This window comes from Amphibalanus amphitrite, unplaced genomic scaffold, assembly GCF_019059575.1.
Source record: "Amphibalanus amphitrite isolate SeventyFive unplaced genomic scaffold, NRLGWU_Aamphi_draft 000377F_arrow, whole genome shotgun sequence".
NCBI classification, from domain to species: Eukaryota; Metazoa; Arthropoda; class Thecostraca; order Balanomorpha; family Balanidae; genus Amphibalanus; species Amphibalanus amphitrite.
Genome location: NW_024881871.1, coordinates 529,883 through 546,342, shown reverse-complemented (window position 1 = coordinate 546,342; position 16,460 = coordinate 529,883). Strand labels below are relative to the sequence as shown.

At 51.8% G+C, this 16,460-nt stretch overlaps 1 protein-coding gene across 1 annotated transcript; it reads left to right on the top strand.

Moving 5' to 3' along the window:
* Positions 1–195: 195 nt before the first annotated feature.
* On the top strand, positions 196–16,222 carry LOC122389946 (carbohydrate sulfotransferase 11-like). Its single transcript, XM_043382457.1, has 6 exons — positions 196–945; positions 9,800–9,990; positions 12,339–12,535; positions 14,090–14,229; positions 14,563–14,669; positions 15,288–16,222. Exons 1-6 carry the CDS (start codon positions 342–344, stop codon positions 15,528–15,530), a joined length of 1,482 nt encoding a protein of 493 aa, XP_043238392.1. The 5' UTR covers positions 196–341; the 3' UTR covers positions 15,531–16,222.
* Positions 16,223–16,460: the final 238 nt, after the last annotated feature.

The window sequence follows — 16,460 nt, the reverse complement described above, 5'->3', positions numbered from 1 at the left end:
CATTTTCCTAATTTCAACCAACAAGTTTTAGGAGCATTGATAACCGAAAGGGCCCCTTTGAGATACTCCCGCTGGGCTGCGCCGATCGGACCGCGCTGTGACCTCTGTTTACGTGCCCACACACACCTCCGCTGCCGCCACCGCCGCGTCGTCTGCCGTGACCGGGGGCGGCGGCGCGGCGGACCGGCAGGCGCCGCAGTGACTCCGCAGCCGTCGGCGGAGTAGCAGCTCGGACCCATCGGGCGGCGAACGAGCTCCGTGTCCGTGTCCGTCGGCCCAGCCGGCCGGTGCGGCGGTGTGCCGTGATGCGAGTGCGGGTCGTTTGAGACACCTCCGCCGCTATGTGGCCGGTGAGGATACGGCGGTGGCGGCGCTGGCCACTGGCCGCCGCTCTGCTGCTGACAGTGGCTGCCGGAGCGCTGCTCTCCGGACCGTGGACGGCGCCTCACGACTCCGATCACCTGGTCTGGGGCGGCCGCGGCCCTGCGGCCGCCGCCGGCCCGGCTCAGCGGCTGGAGTTCTACGGCGCAGCGCGGAACCTATTCTCGAGTGACGGACGTCCCGTGTCGCCCAGCCCGTCTTCCGTGGGATCTGGGGACCTGCTCTCGGTGATAGTGTCATCATCATCAGCGGTTGAGGAGCCATCGGACGTCCCCATACCGTCCCCCAGCCAGGAGCCGGCGCCGGCTGCCGACCCACCCTCCACAAACTCCGCTCCAACCGAGGACGTTCCGCACGAGCGCGCGTTTGATCGGTACGACCACGAGCTGGACCTGGTCCGCCCGGAGGACGTCGAACCGCTGGCTGAGAGCTGGCTGAAGGCCCGCGAGCGGCTGTACGCCGCCCGCCGGCGCCGGCTGAAACGAGTGTGTTTAGCACGTGGAGTGGAGCTGGCGAAACATACGACCGAGAGGAGTGTGCTGGCCACCAGCAGTGCCAACCCCGGTGAGTGCGATACCTGCTTATAGAGGCGACACAATAACGTCAGAACACGGCACTCGCGACGTGCGTGCACTATGTCCGTCAGCACTGGAAAACAGCGCAATAACAATATACCTAGTTTGTGCCGACGCCGCCGGACGCCGGTGTTCGTATCTTGACAGTGGGTGCTGCACAGTGCACAAGCGCAAACCGCAATAGCACCGAGAAGCTTTTTTGATTGTGTGATGCTCCCACGCAAAAGGCAAAAGAAGTCCGTTATTCACGTTTACGTTCATTTTAATCGAAGTGGGAAACTCCTTTTCAAATCATAACTCATTGAAAAGCTATCGTTTTAGATACCTAACCTATACGCGAACGCATTATATACCTACACTCTGCTATAAAAAAAACGCGCACAGATAAATAATAAACAGCAAGGCTACATGTGCACGCACAGGCGAATGTAGTCCGCTACAACATTTACAGCCGTTCGTTCATATTCCCCTCCCCTAAAGCAACTCAATTTCCCTCGCATTTTTCAAGCTCATCGTCTTTAGATTCCCTCCGAGACCGTTCATATCTCGTTGTGCCAGCACGGCGATAACCGTAGACCGTGAATCCACAGCATATTGGTATAAGAATCTACAAGAATCTTGAGCATAAGTGAATCAGTGATTAGTCTGCGTACTCTGCGTCCTCACTATGTCTACCATTTCCCACCATCTTTTGGCCTCTAGTGTCTCCCCGTCACCGTATTACGGTATTTATAAGTGACCGTATAACTCTCCGTCGGCGTGCTTTTATAACTACGCCCGACACCCGACGTTCTCCTTACCCTCTACGCTCAACGTCGCCATCTCTTTAAAAGTGGTTACCTTCTTACTTATTATCATCATCTTCTTTAACCAACTTCCTAATGTCCACCGTCCAACTTCCCAGTTTCTTCACCAATCTGTCTACTGTCTAGAGCTGACTGTCCATCCGTCCGCGGGCTCTTACAGCCCGGCTCTGTCCCGCGTCCCGCCTATTCTCCCGGGCTCTTGCAGCCCATCCACCCCGCCCCGCCACGCGTCCGGTCACCAGTATACACCCGATGTATCCATTGTGCGCGTCTCGACATCCTGTTGTCGGCATCCAGGCGGCACCGTCCGCTTTTTGCGCCCGTCCGCTGACCTTGAAGGCCCGTCCTCGTCGCCCGTGGAGCCTGTAGTTAGCAGGCGAGCTCCTACGCACCGACCGGCCGAGCTGGGCTGGGCTGATCGGTGAGCGTGGGTGACGGATACAGGCGAACGGTGGCCTGTGTCGCTCCAGGTGGTATTACTGGTCGTCCATCGCCCCCATACTGTCAGGTGTGCCTGTGGCCGTGGTCCTCTGATGGAATAATTCTGAGAAACCGCGTGAGTCGACGCCGGCGTGTAGTCGCAGTGTCGCGTGATTGTGGACAGTCGACCGTTTTTAATTAGTCAAGTTCAGAAAAAACTGTTATATAACGAGTCCGTCTTTTGAATCTAAGGATTCAGGAATGCCAACAGTACCACATACGGAAGCTATTTTTTTAATCAAACAGTTTTCAATGCATGCATGTGCGTGATGCATTGCTTCCGTACATGCAATAGGCATGCATAATTGAATAGGTTAGCTCTATAAAAGTCATGATAATTTTATTTATATAACGTACATAACTAAATGTCGCTTGGTCCTATTTTAAATAAACATTAAAACTTATATAATAAAAACTTATACAGAGGCATTTCAAATAGCATTTTTGGTAGCTAGATTCGGTCAAACGGCCGAGGGCTCTCTATCTCACTATGCTCAATCTCTTCGTGACCCTTCCCTCCCTCCCCCTTGCTCTGCCAAAGCTCAGGTTTCTCTGCACGACGGCCAGCTGTTTGTCTGGGCACCAGCTGTCACGTTATGTCAGTTGCAAAACATTGCCGGGGGTCTAATCACCGCCGCCTCCGGCTCCGTCTGACGAATACACGAGCTGGGGTAGTCTGCGCGAGCTCACCGTTCGCTCTATGCCTGGCCTTGGTTGGTGGTTGGCACCGGGCGCCTCCACGCCTCTGCTCGGGTCGTGCCAATGCTCGGTGTACGACGTAGGTACTTTCGACGGTTACTTAGCTCGTAGGCGCCAGGCGGGCAGTGGGTGTGGTCAGGACTCGAGTCCCGCCCTCTGCCCATCCATCTGCCCCTCTGCACTCTTTCTCTATCTCTTCTCGGTTAGTCAATTGTACTGTCTCGTCTCGTCTCGTCTCGTCTCGTCCCGTCTCTCTCGTCTCTCTCCCTCCCTCCCTCCCTCTCCCTCTCTCTCTCTCTCTCTTTCCCTCTCTCTCTCCCTCTCCCTCCCTCCCTCCCTATTTAGCCCCTCTTTAGCCCCATCACTCTCCTTCTTAATGCTGTGAATCGGACCACTCCTAATTAACCCACTCCCCTGAGACCCTGACTCGTATTTACTCACACGTAAATATATGCTGGCAGTGGCTACCTGGCATATTTCTAGCCAGTGACCATGGCCCATGACGCATTGCAAAGTGCACACAGTGATTGCCAGCAGACAATCACAATGGGATTAGTGGCTCATGTGGCCTCGATACGCAAAAACTTGTGTCTGCGGTCTTCGCGTTATCCGATGACAACCGCGCGGCTTGACATTAGCTTCTGCCCAGGGAATAAAACGTGGGAATTTCACACGCTCGGTGGATGAGGAAGACAAGCCTCTGCTGTGGTTGGTTACAGAGAGCATATAACCACCAACCATGGCTGTGGTCAGTGGACTGGTCAACAGCACGCATCGCCACGGTCACTGGCCGGTGGTACCCTGCAGCAATCGCCATGGCATATATAAAACCCATACATATACGACTCATCACCCGATTCATTGAATCAGTCGGAATGCGGCGCTGACGACTCTGATGCTCGCTCAGACTGGCTGGGCGGTCAGCGGTCACGCTGGTGAGAGGAGGTCGGGTCATAGCACTCGACCGGACCGGTCGAGCCAGCTTCCTCACGCGGGATTTAGATCTTCCTAGGAAGTATGCGGTTTAAAGTTACCCCACGTCCTAGCTACCACGCGCTGGACGAGTCAGTTACTCCTCGAATCCGTAAAGTTGACCGATGGTCAGTTTTCATGGGTCAAACCATGCAATACGTCACTCGAGACCGGTCTAGCCAGTAGCCAGTCTCTTGAGGACAGCGCTGAGACCACCATACGCTTGTTGTGGTCGACCATTGATGATTTCTTATGCAGGACATGTGTAGTTTGGGCCGAAACATGACCCCTGTAGGCCGGGACTGGCCTGAACGGTCATTGATCTCCCGGGTACTGGCATTGCAAGAGATTCCCGCTTCCAGACCGGATATCGGCAGGCATGTGTAGCATTTACCTCACCTCTAAGCTCTTAACAATGCCTGCATAGATGGCACCAACTTATCAAAACCAATAATCGAAAAACAGTGCGCTGACTTTTTGTACAACGCATGACCTGCGATCTTCAGAAAGCCACCCTCATAAATAATTATCATCGCTTTCTAGCCCTCTCCCTCCGCTGCCGACCCATGATCGGCGTCTCCTCCAGCCTCTACTGACCAACCGTGACGGGCACCTCGGATCCTCTACCCAGCTCCCATCCTCTCCTCGGTGCTCCGCGGCCGCTGACCCGCTCCGGCCTCTGCGTTTTTGCCGCGCCGCACCGGTTCACCCCCCCCCCCCCCTCCTCCGGGAGCGGGGTCATGTGGGAGCGGGTGACCGGACGACGCGTCGTTGGACCGGCACGACGAGAGGAGACCGCCGTCGCGCCGGTCGCCGGCCGGGGGCGATCCCTGAGGTATCGAAGTGTCCACCACCTGTCGTCAGTCGCAGCGGGTTGCAGTTTTTCAGGCGGATGATATTGAAAGGCGCGGTCATGGTTTTATGTTTGCAGTCATCGTCAAGGGACAGCAGGCGGCAGTACGTACTGTCACTTACCAGTAAATGTCTATCGGCATTCACTAAATGGAAGTCTCAACCTTCAGTCACGTTTAGGTGTGTTTTGTCGCAGTTGTCGACTTTTTTGGCGGATAGCTCAGGTGCCGTGCTCGGCAATCGTACTCCCTGGCATTTAACTAAACACAATGCAGCACTTTCGGACGTGTCACGTGTCCATCGTCATGAGATTGCGCTTACTGGAGCTAATCAATCGCTACAAGGTGAAAGTAATGTCCATTATGCCCAACTGTTCCTTTGAACGTCCTGGACCTGGCCCGGCCCGTTCACAGTTCCGACAGTACGTGCATTGAGGGTCGGTGGGCGCCGGACGGTGGGCGGCGAGTCCGACGCCGGTAACCGTTAGACGGTGCCTTTGGCCGTCACGGTCTCACGACTGACCCGTAAGGGCCGCCCTTACTTGGTCATCCAGTCCCCATTGCACCAGATCACGGAGCCCCGCCCCTCAGGGTGTGGGGCGACCCGTCCCGGATGACCCGCCCTGTCCCTCTAACCTGAAGCTAAAGCCGGGACCGTGAACATGACCGAGCAAGCCATCTTCGAATTTCGACAAGGCAAAGAACGCGGTGATTTGTATTTATTTTATTCCAGTGACCCATCGCAACAGTCAGGATGTAGGTCGCCACGGCTGCCTCCTTTACCGTTACCACGGGAAAGCTGCACTAGAACGGCATGAGTTGGTCGTTTACGTCGGTGGTTTTCTGTGCCGCTCTTCCTCACGACTCGGGATGCGGAGGGCCACAATCACAATGAGGAGCGCTGACTCATCTGTGTCAGCATTCTCGAAAGGTCCGGCTTCCTACTGTGATGTCTGATGTGCATCTGCCTAGCTAATCTTCCTCTCTTTCTCCGACCTTTCATCTCCATTTCTCCTTGCCCATCTTATTTCTTCGGCTCTCGTGTCTCTCTCTCCCTCTCTCATCTGGACCTGCCTCTATCCGCCTTTCATCCCCCTCTCTCCTTGACCTTGTCCGCACCTCTCTGCCTCATCTCTCTCCCTCGTCTTCCTCTTGCCCTTCAGCGTTTGCCAAATAACATTCATATATTCGGACCCCGTAGTCTTAACACGCATGACCAGTTCAATATTCATCTGCAACACAAAACACGACCCAATACAGTCATCCCGCCCGATTAATTTACGTCTCGGAAGTCGGTGCATCCCCGGAGTCGCCCGGAGTCGGAGTCGCCAAAATCTTACCGACTCCGACTCCGGAGTTGGAGTCGGAGTCCGTTGACCCAACGCTGCATGGGTCAACGTTATGCACTGCACCTATTTGATTGACGATACTGCGCTCGAAATTAGATTTTGTCGAAAAAGCCATTTTGCTGTTTTGGACGAACGCTTTCAGCGAAAGAAGCAGAATACATCGAATTCCCCAGAACCTGATTTTTAATTCTGCATGTTATTTTAAATGCATAATTGCAAGCCAAAGCCTTGGAACGCACAAGGGATCGTTTCAGGCAAGATAAAAACATCTCCATTATGAACTTTAATACCATGATATGGATCTTAAGAACCGTCCGGAGTCGGAGTCGGAGTCGGAGACACCCTATAATCCATCGACTCTGCAGCCCTGGCTGCGAGCACCACTCAAAATTCCATTCAGACGAATGTCTTACGCCCATCGGGCTACACTGAAAACAATTTAACCCAAGGCTGGCGAGTAAACCGGTGTTTTACGGGTACCCCTATCCGCAACCATTTTTAACCACCCTCCCAGGAGTAGTGCTAGGTCCCATTGCGGTGTAGTCGTACTTTCTCTGAGCGGATATAACCGCTGTCAGCGAACAAGTCCGCTGAGAGCAGGGACGACTACACCGCAATGGGACCTTACTGTACTCCTGGGAGGGTGGTTAAAAATGGTTGCGGATAGGGGTACCTGCAAAACACCGGTTTACTCGCGGGCCTTGGGTTAAATTGTTTTCAGTGTACCAGCACTTCATTCATCACCCAGTTGAAGTTCTATGGCGCTGGGGAATTCATACCCAGGACCGTGGAGCCGGGCCCATCCGCGTTCCACGCCATCCTCTCTTATCGCTCTGTGGTTATCGAGTTCCGCACTCAGCGTGCGTAGATCTGGGTCGACGCGCACGCACATTCCGGAAGGAATGGAATGGGGGAAGGAAACGGAAAGGGACAGGAACAGGGAAGCAGATGGGAGAGAGTGAGAGAGTGAGAGAGTGAGAGAGGAGAGAGTGAGAGAGTGAGAGAGTGAGAGAGTGAGTGAGAGAGAGAGAGAGAGAGAGAGAGAGAGAGAGAGAGAGAGAGAGAGAGAGAGAGAGAGAGAGAGGAGAGAGAGAGAGAGAGAGAGAGAGAGAGAGAGAGAGAGAGAGAGAGAGAGAGAGAGAGAGAGAGACGGAGACGGATGATGAGGAATGAAGAATGATGACGACAGCTGCTCACGAGCTACGGAGAGACTAAAGTATAAGGGTCTTGACTGAACTGAACCAAAGAAATTGGCTGTAGTGGAGGAGGCAGGGAAGGGGGAGGGGAATTATCAGCTGTTTGTCTTTCCACTCCAGTCGTCAATCAAGCCGACCCATCCATGTTATCATCCCATCTGACGGCCCGACGTGTAGCCCGGTTCACAGTTGGGATCCATCTGAACGTGCAAACAAATGAATCACAGTCTGAGATTACAAGTTGTTTGTCAAATTGGTGCTCTCAATTGATTGATGGAGATCGAGGATGTTTAGGCGCAGGTACGATTTTCTCCTTTTTGGGGGGGGGAAGGGGGGGGTCAACTTATTAGCTACGGCTGGGCGTTCCGGCTAAAAAGTTGACCGGAGGATTTCAATATTCGGTCGATGTCTGAACCAACAGATCCGGCCTATGCATATTGCCTAGGTCTTTGCTTAGAGTTAGGACGGCCAGTTCTATGCCTGTGGCCTTTTAAGGGAGTCAAATTATACCTTTCAGAGCTTGGGGATATAGCCCCGAACCCTCAGAGATCAAGTTGTGCCGCATTGAGAAACCATCCATGTAACGTATATGTTACAGGCCGTATGAAAACTCAGTCCGTTTGCAAACGGCCTGGTCCGATTCAGGCCGTTTGCAAACGGCCTGGACAGCCCAGTCAGTATGCAAACGGACTGAAAAGTCAGGCCGTTTGAATACGGGCTGAAATTCCAGGCTGTATGCAAACCGCCTGAAATTTCAGGCTGTTTGGAAACCGTCTAGGCCGTATGACAACTTTCGAGACACCAGGCCGTTTGCAAACGGTCTAGGCACTTTGAAAACAATCTGGTCTGCATGAAGATAGCTGGACAATGTTGAGTTTGTTGAAGCACGACCATTTCATGACATTACATGGCACCATGCAATCATGGTCGGGAAGAGATTAGCAGAACTGAGGCCCGGCCCGTATAGCGCCCGGTCGACCCGGGCTTCCCCCCGGACTTCAAAGTTTCGCCTTCCACCGCAATGGTCAAGTATTGCCGGCGTACGCCACCGGCCAGCCCCCGACGGTCGACCGGGCGCGGTGAGGACCGGGATGTGATGGAGTTTTCATACAACACTACCATAACCCTACTTTAATTTGTCTTGGTTCTACCCCGACTAAACCACTCTATCGTTTATATTCAGGGTTCTGCCCTTTTCCCTCTCCAAACGGGCCTGAAGTTTTCCCTCCACCTCCCCTTCCCCACACACCAATAAATACGAAACGGCATCCTAAAAAAGCAGAAGTGCATCAGCAACACAATTCGCTTACGTCGCCCTACGTACTGCCTGTGGTGACTTCACCAGGCTCCATCAACTGGATGGCCGATAAACAGGCGGGCCGAGAAATTGTATTAGTAGGTAGTAATATTGTCGAGAAAACGGCCGGACCGAGCAGCTGCACAATAAGAAAATGTTGGACGTAGACGAGTCATTCGGCAGAATGCGCAAGCGTTCATGGATACAACCTGATCATCGACCAACCTGTATCCATTAAGTCATCTTAAGAGGCTGTTGTACTTCGCCAGACCGTTTGAAAACTGACTAGACCGTTTTCAAACTGTCTAGGCCGTTTCAAACTGCCTAGGCCGTTTTCATACGGCCTGATATTTCAGGCGGTTTGCAAACGGCCGGCTTTTTCAGGCCGTTTTCAAACGGCCTGACTGGGCCAGGCCGTTTGCAAACGGACTGGGTTTTCATACGGTCTGTAACATATACACTATACATACACGCGAATGTTGTTTTCGAGAGCGCATCGGTACACGCACACACGCAGGAAACGGCAGACACCGCGCTGGTGGGATGCGTTCACATGTTGCAAAACCAGTTATTGTGTGACTAGCACTTGAAGCTAGCAGCCAGTTGCGTGTAATTCGCTGCGGTATGATGCAACGTCTGGAAATAGATTACCACCCAGCACCTGTCTGATACCGGCGTTTGGGTTCCCTTCCCACGCCCCAGTATGCGTCCCCAGTGGGCGAACATGACCCAAGAGACGCCGAGGTGGGGGCTGGGGCCTCACCCCTGCGGTGAGGCCAACTTACGCAACGCACTCGCTCACGAGCTAGTCTGAACGACTCACGAGTGGCTTTTCGACACGCTGCCAATTGGCTAATGCGCCACTATATCAACAATAATTACATGTGCAAACACGTATAAGGCCCTCAATGAGCTCCCATTGACATCCGGCGTGACCCAAATGAAGCTAATCTAGATCTGACTTGTGAGTTGTCATGCACTAACATTTGAACGTGATATCTCTGACCTCATAGGCGCTGTGGTTCTGCGACCTCTCAGCCGGCCATTTTCTGGGAAACGGCTGATTACCCCGCACTGTGCCGCTACACCCCATTGAGTCCTTTTGTTTATGATAGTGTTTGCCGCAGCTGTGGGCGGCGCCACCACACGCACCTTTCCCAGCCCCTGACGCCCATCCGTCCGTCTGCCCGCAGGTGGTCCGGTCGAGACCATCAAGGTGTCCCATTTCACCGTGGTTCCGCCGCACAAAACGATGGCCTGTCTGGTGAATAAAGTGGCCTCTACATCTCTTCTGGGCACCTTTCTGAAGCTGACCGGCCACGGCGTGCCGCTGTTTGATGAGCTCAGCAGTCCGCACTCGATCGCCTCGCTGCTGCACCCGACGGTGAGTAAGGTGCCCTCGGGGGTGAGAGTGAGACCCGTGTGACCCGTGTGACCCCGAGTGGGGGCCGGGCGGCTGGCGAGTCGCCACACCTCCCACACCGCTCGCCCACCGTACTCCCGAACATGGAGGGAGAGCCGGACCCAGTGGGAGAGGGAGAGGGAGAGGGAGAGGAGGAGAGGAGAGACGAGACGGTGACCCTGGTGTGCCCTACCCCTGAACTACCGCCGTTAGCAGAGCTGGGCGCGTTCCTCGATTTTCGGTAGTGCGTTAGCGTTCCTGCGTTCCTCCGGCCGCGGTTAGTGCGTTCCTGGAATAGCGTTCATTTTTTTTTCGCTCGGTGCGTTAGCGTTCCTGCGTTCCTGCGTTCCTCCCTCAAAAATACCGCCGAACCACGCGGCGCGGGCCCAACCAAACACGGGGCGAATCGATCACAGAATACCCAGGATGGTGACGCGGGGCCGAAAAGCAACTCGACATCTCTTTTCCGAATCGAATATCTGAAATACGTTTTACCAATATCATCCGTAGGGTTTTCAACAAAAATACGACCTACTTAAAAACAATGGTTAAGTTGAAAGATGTATCTAAGTAAAAGTTATCATATTTACTTTACACATCTAATGCCTGAAACCGAATCGAATAGTAAACATCACCACTAAATCTAAACAAGCCTTCCTCGATTCGACCGACAAGTGGCGCCTCTACCGGCAAACACACGTACTCGAGATTCAAACATTTGACACAGAGGTCATTGGCAGCAATATCCAACAACTCATCTACCTATCTGGGGGTTCTGAGTTCTTGTTACATCGGACAAATTCTAGTTCGGACACATTTTTTTTCATGGTATAGCAGGGTTCGCACTTCACAAAATGAGGAACGCTTCAAAATTTTGGGTGGTGCGTTCCTCTTACTTGCGTTCCTTTGAAAAACTTTGCGTTCCTGCGTTCTTGCGTTCCTAAAAAGGCGGTGCGTACGTACGCAAGAACGCAGGAACGCACTAAAGGAACGCACTTGCCCAGCTCTGGCCGTTAGAAAGTAAAGGGTTGAGACGTGAGAGGCTCGTGTGGGAAAATAATAAGTGATGGAAACCCGTGGGATGTAAACGGATGTGGATAAAATGCTGAAGTTCAGGTCAACAACCACTTAAAAGAACCCGTCACGCCATTATAATGCAAGGTAAGTCCCAACGGCTACATGCAAATTAAGAGTGCCGTCCGCATCTGAATTTTACATCGGGATGACCCGTGATAGGCGTAATCAGCTGCTGGTGTGAACAGCCGGGCACCAGACTGGCTTGCTGATATCATAAGACCAGGAACATACGCTTCGTCGACTTCGACAAATATCCCGAACAACAAACGGGGAAGTTACTTGAGTTCCGCGAGGCAGTTTATTCAATGAGTCAATGCACCATATTGCCTCATGCGCCATTTGAAATCATGAATGATGTTCCGAGCTTAAACGCAGGTAATTCGTCACCAAAACCGAATCCGAAGCCCATCCAGGAGGAACAAATGTCGCACTATGTATGCTTGTTCAACGGGAAAATTCCTGTCGATGATGTCACGGACTAGCATAAATTGCTGTCCTAATCATATCAAATGATTTTTTTTTACCTCCACGCATCCTGGATCATCCATCACATGGGTGTTTCCAAGGTGTGTCAATAGACATACATCGGTCAATCACTTCAACCGTTTTACAGCCCCATGGCCCCCCGCGCGGGTCATGCATTATTCTGGACGGGTCATGACCAGGTATTGCGCATTGCGGCGCCAAGCCGACTGGTGGGTGCGCCTATTGCCGTCCCAGCTGAGCCCTGACCCGGCGGTCGTGGGAATGTCGTCATGTCTCCCATCGCTCCTTGTGTTAGGCACACATGAATAAAAAGCGTGACGAAATCAGCCATTTGTGAGCGCTGGGCTTCAAATTAATGGCAACCGTCCCTCACGCAAAACATTACGTGCAGTTCCAAATGCCGTGAGGGGTGGCTAGGTACGGTAGTCAAAAAGAAGCAGAGCGAAACATAACAGCCATGGTTTGCGTGCAAATCTGCCGATTAGATCTCAATTACTTCGCTTTCTGTGCACGCTTTTTGTGTGTTCACGATCTGGAAACAATATCCCTGATGATCAGGTTCTTTGACCGAAACCAGTCGTTAACAGTGCAACAAACTGGAACAGAAGTAACAATACAAAACAGTGGAGCAACGTCAGAGCCGAGTGCTCGTGGTGGGAAGGAAAGGATCGGGACATCGAGTCGGGACCAAGACTATAGAACTCCATTGGGAAGGGGTCAGGGTTCAGTGCAACGATTTCGACTTGATAACGAGTCCCTTCTCACAGAAGCCTGGCGAGTTTGCGCTGGCCACTAAACACTACTTCAAGTTCATGTTCGTGCGCCACCCCCTGGAGCGTCTCATCTCGGCGTATGAGGACAAAGTGGTCAAGGTTGACCACCCGAGCCTGCTGCACCTGAGGAAGTCAATATTCAACACCCAGGAGGACATCCGCATCAGGAACCGCACCTATGCGCTACTCAGGTGGGTCACCAGGAATAAGAGCAGCGACGTGCACATTGGTTATTTACTACGCATTGTTTTTTTAATATTAACGACGGATAGCACATAATTTTACTTCATTTAAATAAAGGGCATCTTTACCCAAAATATTTGGATAATTGTCGTTCATCCATGCATGGGCTCATGGATAAGGAAATGAACTTGAAGTGTTGCCGCACGATATAGTGATGAATCATGATAGTAGACTAATTTCCCAAAATGACAGGAAATCTTTGCGGATTATGGACCATTGGAGGCGGAAGCCCGGTCGCCAATGACAGCTATTGACGCTATCTTGCATTCAATGAGCCGTGCGGGTATGAAAAATTTACTTGTTTTTGCTCGAACATATCAAACATATGACAAGCAGCAGCTTATTTATGGGTGTCGTACATAATATTTTTCGACATTAGTCGGATCACAGTCTGGACACCGTTATCAAGACAATACTATTTTTCATATACTCCTGATTCATATGACAGATTCAATATGCATTCGATTTATGCAAACGTCCACATACTGTGCAGTTAAGTTAGCGATAATTCATATTAACTACTTTTCGGCTTCGATTCCACATAGGTATGCATTATGCAACCGTTTTTACCGTATGTTATCTCATCTGACCGCATTAAGTCGATTTTATGTCAAACTGTTTGTTATGTATTCAAACAGAGGAAACCGACTTTCCTGAGGACTGTGATTACATGGCTAGATCTATATTTAAATGGCACATAATTCATTAAGCTTAACATCGTTGCAGCTAGGGTAGCTGCAAACCGAGTGTTTTTGTTTGCGGTTATAATCAGACAATACGCGGAAAGGGTCCATTCCGAACAATGTGTGACGCCTACAATAGGTGATGGGCACCCGTAAAGCAAAACCGGTCGTCACATATCGCAAAAATGCTCAGATGAATCACTACCGAATGCCGACGCGAACAGCGCTCCGCCCTAGGACTGGCACCGTCCATTATCCTCAGCTGATTTTGCAACGAACCAAACACGTATTCGTATCCTTGGCTGCGATGATAGCACTGCTGAAAATAAGCGTAATTTTCCCGCAGCATAAGGAAAATGCTCACTACACTCCCACGGATACCCAGAATCAAATGAATATGTGTTTGTGTCTCCCAGTCACCACAACCCGTGTGAGAATGGAGTCAGTATCTGAAACGAATGCATTGCTCGTAATTACTGTTGGTTTGCAGCGATCACGTCTGGGTTGAAACAGACACGCAACCGTGTTGTTCTGTTATACTGGGAGCAAAGCAGAAGTTCAGCCACCGAACCGGGCAGGGCACGCCGCTGCACGTTACATTTTACGGGCCCATCGAGGCCGACACGTGCCAACCACTATGGCCCGCGCCTGTTTGTCGTAAACCGAGGGCAGTCCGGGTGTCGATTTCGATATTTGTTCCTGTGCGCGTTGGCGACTTCGATAAAGTAATGAAGTAATGAAGCTATCCTTGGGCTAGAGCTAACCCGCTAAAGCTAACCCGCTATACGCCTACAGCTAACCCGCCCGTCTATTCCCCAGAGCGAACGCAGCCAACCGAACTGAACTTCTGGCCGACTACGAGACTAAGCTGGCAGCGTACCGGGCCGAGGTGAAGGCTCGCCACAACGTGCCCACCTTCGGGGAGTTCCTCGACTTCGTGCTCGCCATGGACCCCACCGGTGAGTGCCTGATAACATTGCTTTAATAAATATTTTTGGTCATGACAGCGTTCTAACGAGTAACGTCACTGAGTGACAGAACGGATGATTTATAGACAGTAAGCCTCTCTCAAGAAGTGTTAAAAAGCACATACTGATCCTAATCTGACAGCCTCAGTAGCTGCGGTGCACAATCGGTCATCGAATCAGCCCAAGGCCTCTTCTTTAGTTCTCTCATCTCATGACCCTGTAAACCTCTTTGTTGGGTAGAAATGAAATAGTTTTGCTGGGCAAGACTAAAAGAGCCTTACAAAACAAAGCGAAACAGCAACCTGAACCGTCCGTGTTTTTCAGGTGACAATTTCGACAGCCACTGGACGCCGTACTGGCGACAGTGCACACCGTGCCATATGCATTATGACGTCATCGGTAAACTTGAAGACGGCTCAGACGACTTCAAGGTAAGGCTACCCCTCCCCCAGGGTGACCGGTTTGGCCGCTGGGTCAATGGGCCACCCTAACGGAGCCCACTCCATGTGCGGAGGTGGGCGGCGAACGGTGTGGGTGACAGCACGCCAGTCGTGTCAGCGGGCCGTGAATCAGGTTTGTGAGGATTATGAGGAAGGTGCCGGCGAGTGGGTGAGCTCAGTTTCCCGGTTTGGTAAGCAGGGACGTTGTTGCGTGTCGTTACTGGTGAATTGTATTGAGACAGTACGATGGTTGATGGAAGAAAGCGGGCCAAGCCACGACGGGGACTTCTGACTCCCACTGCTTCGAACTCGTAGAGGGTGGAGCGGAGCGAGCGGCACTGGTGATTCAGAGCCACCTCACTAATGGGGGTCAAATATGGAGGCTTAAGGGGCACCTGTGTAGGACCGACTTTTAAACAAAAAACTTCTGATCACTGAAGATTGTTTTGCGGTTCAATATGACATCGATAAATCACATGTTATCGACAGTCATCTTGTGTCCCTGTATTATTCAGTTATGTACTTTCATCCTCTTGCAGACCCCAAGCAATGTGAGCTTTAATCGTAGTCTTCTGCTACACAAACCTCACAAAGTTCTTCTCTTTCCAGTACGTGTGGCATCGAATGAAAATATACGACAAAGTAAAAATACCGCGGATGAACGCACTGAAGAGAAACGGCACGTCGCTGGAAGATCACGTACGAACGTATCTAACGCCCGTACGAGCCTCTGTCATCTGGAAACTCCGTGCGCTGTTCAAGCTGGATTTCGAGATGTTTGGGTACGACTGGGAGGAGATGCTGCGCTGGTCAGGTCACTGCCCCACCTCGGGAGCCTGCGCGCTCGCTTAGACCAGACGCTATCGCATTCAACAGCAAAACGATACGGTCCTCAGCTTAACGCTGCCTGGATTACCATGACGGTGTCTCACAGCGTAAATACTGTCAAAGTCGCCCCATGGAAGTTACCCAGACTTGCGACCTTTGAATTGTATAAATTTAAAATGCTACTTTATCCTGACAAACCGACATTCATTCATTGTTCATTTGGGGGCCAAACTGTGACTACCTATCAAACGTATGGCATCTCTCGTTTTGTGTCTCGAAAAAGAGAAAAATTATAGTGCGATAAATACCGGTTACACACTACAGGACACCATGAAATAGTATTCGTGTGATGACGTTTGAAGTTGATAATTTATGTTATCAGAGCGTACTGTGAATGCCCGGTGCCGTGGAAGCGCGAACTGGTGCCGTGAGTATTCAGCATCGGTTCTTACATGGTCCGCAAGAGTCGTACAACTTTGCTGGAAAGTGTTTTGCTGGGAAGTGTTTTTTTTTTTTTGCGTTTATGAGGACCGAGTAGGACTGTGAGGCTTGCGGTGAAGTGTTCTACCTACGCGTAATCTTGTTTGCCTTGGTGTTCTTAGATGATGCTTTCATGTGCTTTACATCGATTCAGGAACCTCAGACACGTGGGAGCGGGAGGTGCATGTGACGCCCATTGAGCTGTGATAGTTTGATAATAAAACCTCACCACCACAGCCCTATTTGTGCCGAGGGGGCCGCTTCCCAGTGGTTGTCTGATCGCCTTTCACAAGCGACCTTGAATTGGCGGTAAGCAGTCCTCGGACCGGCTGCAGCAAACATACTCCCCACATCCCCGGTCGGCAGTTGTCGGCTTAACCCGCATCCCGGGGGGGGGGGGGGGGGGGGGCTTCGACATTCCCACCCAGGTGATGGGAGGTGTTTCGACACACCTTCCTAATTCATCCCTGATCC